Here is an 8,747-nt window from a genome sequence, read left to right as displayed (position 1 = left end):
GTAACACAGCATATAATCGATATAGCTACACAACATGCAATTCACCTTATCGATGAGAGTTGTTTTATTCCTCAATAAATGTATTTAATGTATCTAGTTGGAATTGATGTTTCCTGCTTCCTGTTTCTACCATGTCCTTCATTTGGCTCACTTGGTTTCACTCAGGGTCATTGACAGATAAGGCCAGGACAGTCCTTGGATCATTCTTATCAGCAAACAAGTGTTATTCTGACTATATAGGAACATAACCTAATCTTGGTGGTTGTGCAGTGTGTTTTTAAATTAGTCAACAAACCCATTATAAACACATGTCTGATATCATGCAAAAGGAAAGACTCAAGCTCCCCCAAATCAAATATGACCTTATGTACCCTTTATCTTTTTTTTCTCCTCCTGACTACTTCGAGGGTGCACGGTGCTTGATCTGCATGGCATGTTATGTAAAACGCTGGAAAACAACCCCAGTAAGTATGCTGTCAACACGTTTTGAAAAGCAATATATTGGTCTCACAATATTTGTCAGGTATATCAGTGACAATCAAGAAATTAATTGTATTAATAAGATATAATAATAAAACGTATGATAATCCTATTTAGAGGTTTATATCCCTCATGCTCCTCTTCATCTAGTGTTTACTGGGTCATTCTGACATCAAGCATGAGCAGATCTTATCTTATCGTCTGGTTTAAAGGGCATTTGTCAGCAGTAGGAATGTTGTGAACGTGAATTATATAATTTACAGGATTACAAATACTAATACAAATGTGATGGGAAATAAAGTGTGGATTTTACAGTTATATAATCCCAGTTTCTATAAGTGAGCATGTTAGGACATTATGTGCTGCTCGTAGGTTTAACAAGTTCATGCTGCAGTTACATAAACAGCCAGTAGAGCAGACACGGGATGAAAGCAGGTCAGTGGAACAAACAGCCCCGGAAATGTAGCCCAACTTCCTCCCTGAGCAGTTACCTAATGTCTGCTGTCAAATAACTAGCGCTTGTGAGAAGTTAACGCGATAGAAAACAATATTCTTCACGTCACTGTGTTTTTCGAAAGTCACGTCCCTTAAATATTGTATTGTATAGTTAAATATCCTCATGCGTTGGTTTAATGTGGGTGGAATCTTCCGGTGGTTATTAGCCGTGCTTTGCTCCTATTAGTCAGAATCTTGACAGACGTTCGTATTGTCCAATCAGATTGAGTATAGGCACGAGCTTTATGCAAATCAGGACGTGAAGTCTCCTCCTCAGTAGCGGCACACTACTGTGGCAGCATTTAGCCTTCCCGACATATATTTATCCTCAATGAGCAACATTAGCGAGGATTCCATAGCCAAATAACAACGACTAGCACGAGTTCTCCGCTTTATGGGACCGAATACACTCCTGCACGGTATGTTTCTGCGGAGACGCTCGCGTTATCGCAATTAAAACTGATAGCTAACGGCTAGCCGCTAGCTTAGCTATCTAACGATTTCGCCGGTACGGGTGGACCTCTTTGTCTGACAGGGGGAGGCGTGCTCTTTTGTTCGGCCTTTCTCTTTGTTCGTTTGGGGGAAAAGGGGAACTGTTGGGTCGGGATTTCGCTATTATCGGCAGTTCTCGAAGTATTTAGAAAATGCAAATCCCGAAAAAATACTTCACAGAAGGCCTGATCCAGTTTACGATCTTACTAAGTTTGATTGGAGTTCGCGTGGACGTCGACAGCTACTTGAACGGCTACTTTACGCCACTGATCGAGATTAGCCAGGGTCCCAGCTCAGCCTACATCCAGACACCCTTCCACAGTTTGAGAGACACTCTCGATGGCTACACCGTGCACCCCAAATGTCCCGAGTTGGACTACTTCTTCGCCAGTCGCAGGCTGCTGGACGAGGTGCGGACTCTTGGCTCCCCTCGGTTCCCAACACAGGTGAACGCATGGCTGGTGCACCAAGTGTCTGCCACCGACAAGGCTGACTGCGGAGAGCCTGTGACCAGCGACAACAGCACCGCCACCAGCTCCGGGTCACAGACCCTCGGGGACGGAGATGACCGCGATCACCTGCCTGACAGCGGCCGAGAGGTGGGCCAAACACTCCCGCAGCTGGACCAGGGGCCCTGCAGCTCTGGGGCCTCCAGTTTTCTAACGGAGGCAAGTGTGTGTGAGAGAAGTATAGTACACCTTTCTGGTAACTTGGTTGTATATCAAGACAAGTTTGTTGTTGTTATGTCTTGTATTCTGGTATACAAGGAAGAAAAACAATGGCGTGTGGGCACAAGTCAGGTTGAGGTTCACTTTCATTTTGATAGGATCAACACACATTTCAGTTATCTGGCCTTCATCTTGATCTAATCACAGAACTGATTGAACTATGCAGCACATGTGCCAGCTTACCACTGAGCCTGACTGACTGGTTTGTGGCGTTGTTTCTTCAGTATTCTTCTGACTGACGGTTGCACCTGTTACCCTCCAGTATGGGACATGTTATGACAAGCCCCCCCTTCTGCTGTGGCCACGGTAACAGTGTAAGGCAGCCTCTGTACATCTGTGTTTCATAATAACAGATAAAAAAATAAAGGGCAAACAATCAATTGTACTAAAAAGGCAAATGGATGATAAGAAAACAGCTTTCAGACGACTGTAATGGTGTACATAGTTCACAAACAAGACCACTCTGGGCCCCCATTGGCTTGTTTACTGCCCTGGTTGACCATGATCAGCTCTACATCACAGTCATAGTTTCATCCATGTTTCTTACTGAATCGGTTCATGATTATATCTTTGTAGACAAATCACACCTCCACCTCGGGCCTTTTGTCTCTGATTGCCCCAGTGATCAAGTTTTTCTCGCTCAGGGTAGAAACAGCTGCTTGATGGTTGCAATGTCCTGAGGCCATTTGATGTTTGTGGTTGTGTAACTGTAAACCCATTCTTCATGCTAACCCACCAGCTGTGGGCCTTGAGAGGTGGAGGAGTGAGGCTTAATCCCCACACCCTGTTTGCTTACACAAAAGCAGCAGTCCATACTTGAGCACTACCCCCACCCAGGGCTCTTCATCACATGGCGAATGACAAACACTTGAATCTTCAGCCAATCTTTGTGTAGTTGTTGTTGATATTTTAGCTTCTAATTGAGTGTTTTGTAACTTCTGTGAAGACTTTGTCAAAGGAGGGGACCACAGGTGTGATGGTTTGAAGCGGCTCAAACTGTAAAGGCCACTTGCATAAGTCTACAAGCTCCAACAGAGCTGAGGTAGAACTGGGTGGGATTGGAGTACAACCTGTACAGTTATAGCCTCCAGCATTTAACTTCCAATCATACAGTCGTTATTCCCCTTTTTTACCAAGGGGTGGGGGTATAAGTCCAACTCTTTCTTAGAAGACACACAAACACACATAGAGATAATCCTCCAGTCTATACATCAGTTGTGAATGAGCCACAGCTGATAACAGTTGTGGTTAACTGTTGTCCATCGTCAGTTCATCTGTGTTCACGTCTCTTCAGGAGTGATAACCGCTTCTCTGTCAGTGAACAAGACACTGTTTTAACTTCACGTTCACTAAGTTGGATCAGGGTGTCTGAACTCAGAACTTTAAAGATCTTTGTCAGCTCTCGAAGTGGGGCGCTATTCTCTGCCACCACCTTTTTTATCCCGCATCCTTATTCTGTGACCTTTTCTCTCTCCACTGCAGGACGACACTGCTGATGTCAAAGAGGAAGAACCTGCTGCACTCAGTCAGCTGGCTCAGAGTTCCACACTGGAGCAAGAGGTACGGCCCTGCATGGTCACTGTAAGAGCCAAACATGAACTAGATTTACTAACGTGTGTATGCCATAATAAGTACGTCTTGACTCTTTTTGTTTGGATGACATCACCGTCGTGGCTTTTTGGTTCATTTGCATGACGTCACATTGCCAGTATGATGTCAACGCTCTGCTTCATGACATCGCTGTGGTGTATTTAAGCAGCCGTAGAGTCTGACACTGTTGGGAGCGACGGTGTTCTGACTGCTCGGTTGACTCTGCAATTTTTTGTTTTCGATTCGAAACATTCTAAAGGAAAGTCGCTTAGTCTCGTCGTGCGTGTGTGTGTGCGACAAACGAAGCAGGACGTGCCACTAGAGTCATGATTGCCTCCATCAGTTGCTTTGTATTGTAGTTTGACGTCAGGAACCTTTCATGGTAGAATATCTTCTTTTTTTTTACTGGCAATTACGGTCTTGCGTGAGTTTAAATAGTCAAAATATGAAAATGTAGCTTTCTGATGGTGGATTTGTGGAATAGGGAAACAATAGACTGTGTGTCTGACAATCAGTCCTTGCATTGTTGAGTTTTAGTAACATGGCATTTTTTGTTTTTCTTGTATGTAGAAGCGTCACTTTGTCTGTCTTGGGGGGGTAGCTTGGCATTTCAGCCGTCCCATTAATGCGCTGCCCTGAATGCTGTGTTGTGTTTCAGAGTCTACTCGATGGCATCTCTGCAGTGTCTGGTCCAGTGCCCCACCGACCTCCAGTCATTGACATTGACCAGCACTGGAGCCAGTTACTCTCAATGCCCGTCACTGACCTTGATGTAAGTCTGCCACCAAGTAGTTCTTTATGCACCAAAGGTTCAAGCTTAAAGAAGTATTCCAGGGATTTTACAAGATTTCATGATCAGAGCATTCTGTAGATATTTGGTGTCAGGTGCCAGGTCTGACTTATGGATCCACAGATCACAATCCATGAGGCGCATCTAAGGCTAGAAACTAAGTTTGACATTAATACCGTCTCCACAGTGTTTTCCTGCTACCTTTCACTCAGAAAGGTCTATTTTTTAATGATTGGCTTCTCGCATCAATTCGCAGCTTGAGTGGTGTCGCAGCAAAAAAATGAAGTAGCTGAGAGAATGCTGCAGAGGTATATTTTATAAGGTGTGGCCATTATTAAAGCTTAACACAGCTTCAAAATGACAGGAAAGGAAAGGAACTTGTGTTAAATAATACTTCCATAGTGTCAAAGGTGTGTGAGGGTTTATACAGCAGCCAAGCATCAAATTAAGTTGAACTGTTATCTGTTTTGTAGGACCTGGACTCCCTGGTCACCGAGCGTCTGCCGGTGCTCGGCACAGACATCACGGGCGCCATCAGCCAGGATGTGAGTTTGCACGACGCCATGGTAACCAGGTCCGGGGTGTTCGGCATGACGTCAGAGAGCGCGGAAGCCAGGCCCGTCGCCCAACAGCGGGCGCCCCTCTTTCGACTGGAGTCCACAAACTCGTCCCACTCTGACTCCCTGCCTGGGATGGCTCTGGGCATGGCCGCACTCCCCTTCGCGTCGGTCTGCACCCTAACTAGAAACATGAGCGACTGTCTGGATGAGGCGGTGTTTGACCAGATCAATCAGCTGGGTTTGGAAGACCTGGACACCATCGACTCCCAGCTGATGGGGAGCATAGACCCGCATGTCTTCGAGGACTTGGACTCGGACTCCGGTCTGTCATTGGAGAGCAGCTCCGGAGGACCGGCCTCACCAGGTAGGTGGAAATCTCAGCTCTCAGGTCAAACATCAGACATCTCTTCTCTCTTAAATTGTGATTTCGATTGTGATCAATTACAACAACTATGTTCATGTGTTCAGGCACATCTGAGATGTCATCCTCATCCAGTTTGTACTGCGAGGATGAGTGTGGGGCTACAGGCTACAGCAGCGAGTTGGATTCTCTGCCCTCCAAAGGCGTGTTTGACGACTCTACAACATGGTCACCTGTGGATCTGAGTGAGAGTGTGTGGCACGATCACAGCTACTCCTCCCCGGCTTTCTTCCACCAGCCGTCGGTAGGAAAGTTTAGCCCCAAAGACATCAAAGAAGAGCCTCTCAGCGACGACGAGGGGCCAAAGCTGGAGGAGACGGAGATGAGTCGCGATGAGATGCGAGCCCGTGCTCTGTGCATCCCGTTCTCTGCCCTGCAGATCGTCAACATGCCTGTGGAGGAGTTCCTGGAGGTCCTGGATGGCCATGGCTTCTCCGCTGATCAGGTGACGCTCCTGAGGGACATACGCAGGCGGGGGAAGAACAAGCTGGCAGCGCAGAACTGCCGCAAGCGCAAACTCGATGCCATCACGGGGCTCCAGGACGAGGTTGCGCGGCTGCAAGCTCAGCGAGACCGAATGCTGAGAGAGAAGCACCTCACAGTCAAGACAATGGGCGCGGTGGGCCAGCAGATCGATCAGCTGACTAGGGACGTCCTGGCCCGACTGAGGGACAGTTCGGGACGGCCCCTGAGCCCTGAGAGGTTCACCCTGCAGTGCGGGGCTAACGGCAGGGTCGTGGTCCAGCCTGTGAGGAGGCCTGCAGTCTCCACATCAACTGGCAGCAAAGCAGACAAGAGGAAGAAGGGGAAGAAGCAGTGAGAGACTGACAAAGATGAGACTTCATGTTTTGGGATGCTTTGGAACTTTCCCCTGACCCTGGTTTTGGGATCTTGTGTTGTCCTTTTGTTCCTCGAGCGTGTGGATTCACCTCCGTTGGAACCCAAAAACAAAAGCTGCAAAAAAAAAAACACACACAAAAACTCCAAATATGTGTAAATAAACTTTCTCATGGAAAAATGTAGCTTACACACTGGACATTGTTTTGCATTTTGGATATGCACAGAGGCGCTCTGGATCATCCGGAGAAACGGCTAACCTGCTGGCGTTGCTAGCAGTCTCTCTCTGTGCCTGTGAACAATATCAAATCCGAGTCCTATTGTCTTCACAGAGATACAGTGCATACGGAAATGTTGAGGACACTTTTAAGGTTTCAGATTCATCTTAAAATGGATTAAATTCTATTTCTTTCTCGCCAAAGTGGGAGTAAGATGAGTGTGAAACATAACAAATGTTGAGAAGTTGAAAGGGTCTGAAGGCTTCTCGTACACACTGTATCTGTGTGTGATATCTGACAGTCCACATGGTTTTTGCATTGTGACAGTTACTGGATGAAGCTGTAGGAGGCTGATGAGTCTGTTGAATCCTTCAGTGTCGCCTCTCGGGCACCGTACGTACGCGGTATGAGCCAGGGGTTACAGATTGTATTTATTGAGGTTTCTGAAATGATTATATGCACCAAGAGACTATTAAAGGGCAGTATCTTCTTTTCACAGTGGCAACTTTATCTCAAAGTGGCAAGAATAATTAATAACGGCTTGTTGTTTACAGCTTTGAGTCAAATGTTTGAGGGCATGTACTGTTCCAAACCTATACTGAAAAAAAAAATCTTTGTTTGCCTGATATTTTATGTCATTGAGACATACAATATACCAATGATTACATTTAAAAGGCCTTAATTTGTTTGGGGTATTGTGTGTTTGTGTGTGTGTGTGTGTGTGTGTGTGTGTGTGTTTACTTGATCCACAAGATGTAGACTGTCACAAATGTTTTTAAGAGGTTAGCTTTTCACATTTTAAATCGTTAATTGATTCCAAGCACGTCCTTGCATCCGAGTACTTAATAGCTTTGGGTAAGATTAACATTCTACCTCATGCCCTATTTTGTATTATGGATTTGGGCAAAATGACAAGAAAGCCCCCCAAGTGCGATTCATCGACCACAAATCTTTGAAACGGCACTAAAACGGATCTGAACCACCTAATCTCTGAAAATATACAATCACCACCTCTACAAAACACTCGAGTTGATTTAAGATGTTTTATTTTATTTCAAACTGACAAAAGTTAATGAGTAACTACAGTGAGCCCGAGGAAGTATCACTTTCCCTTTTGTTCCTTGCAAATTCTTATTTAATTTGCTGGTTTGACCAAGAAGTTACTTCTTTTTCTTGTTTGTGTTCATTTCTTTTTTTATATAATTTCTAAGTTCAGGATGAGTGTTTTTGATTGCATGATGGTTGCTGAATGTTGTTAGTATGATTTCACTTAGGACGTTTAAAATGCTCATTGTTTTTCATTGTTCTTTCCAGTTGAAAAATAAATGGAAAAACCTCAAATGTCCCGCCTCATTGTTGTTTCACTGAGAAAATACGTAAATTTAGGTCTAATCTGTAGTATACATATTATTTTACTAACAAGTAATGCTTGATTTGTTGCACAACTTTAAATGGCAAGATATTCTATTATTCTGTACGTCAGTTTACGGAAGCAATAACGGGGTCATTCTACAAAAATGGTGGAAGTGCTGTCACATACTTTTGCAGTCACCAAAATACTTGACGTTGACCTAATTACTCACATTCATTATATATGTTGAATAAATAAAGACTGTCTTTGCAATGGTACTAAATAAATACATACATAAAAATAAATATATTAAAAATTGCAATTTATTTAAAATGCCAAGTTCAAGGAATTGTCTTGTCACTTTGATCATACATGGAAGTGGAGCCTATAGCTTTAATTTAAAAGTTTTTCATGAATGAAATCTCACATTTACATAACATCACATACATTAAATACAACACTGAAATGGTAAAAAAAAAAAAAGAAGCTAATATCAAATAAATATCAGTCACCCAAAATTATGTCATTGGTGTTACTGCTACACAAAACATTTTCATTTTGAAATAATGTACTGACTCCAGGAAGTACTTCCTGGTCCAGGATCCAGGAAGTATTTCCTGGATCAAGAGGTCATTTGAAGAAGTGCAGTGGACAAAGGCATGAGGTAAGTCAGATACTTCTTACTTTGTTTGTTTAAAATGTAATTTTATCTTCGAATTTTAGGTGACGCTTTTAAGTCTGTCATTTGTGTTACTCATTTCATAGCCCTAGGGTTTAAAGTTGGA

General features: G+C 44.0%; 1 protein-coding gene across 1 annotated transcript; it reads left to right on the top strand.

Moving 5' to 3' along the window:
- The first annotated feature begins 836 nt into the window (after positions 1 to 836).
- On the top strand, positions 837 to 7,952 carry nfe2l3 (nfe2 like bZIP transcription factor 3). The gene is made up of 5 exons (XM_076149797.1): positions 837 to 2,135; positions 3,678 to 3,755; positions 4,444 to 4,557; positions 5,049 to 5,499; positions 5,604 to 7,952. The coding sequence occupies exons 1-5, from the start codon at positions 1,620 to 1,622 to the stop codon at positions 6,374 to 6,376; spliced, it is 1,932 nt and encodes a 643-aa protein (XP_076005912.1). The 5' UTR covers positions 837 to 1,619; the 3' UTR covers positions 6,377 to 7,952.
- Positions 7,953 to 8,747: the final 795 nt, after the last annotated feature.

The sequence above is a fragment of the Genypterus blacodes genome, unplaced genomic scaffold, assembly GCF_046128005.1.
Source record: "Genypterus blacodes isolate CSIRO-AG114 ecotype Tasmania unplaced genomic scaffold, CSIRO-AGI_Gbla_v1 ptg000048l_1, whole genome shotgun sequence".
NCBI classification, from domain to species: domain Eukaryota; kingdom Metazoa; phylum Chordata; class Actinopteri; order Ophidiiformes; family Ophidiidae; genus Genypterus; species Genypterus blacodes.
Note: the sequence above shows the minus strand (reverse complement) of the source record. Positions and strands in the feature narration are given on the sequence as shown.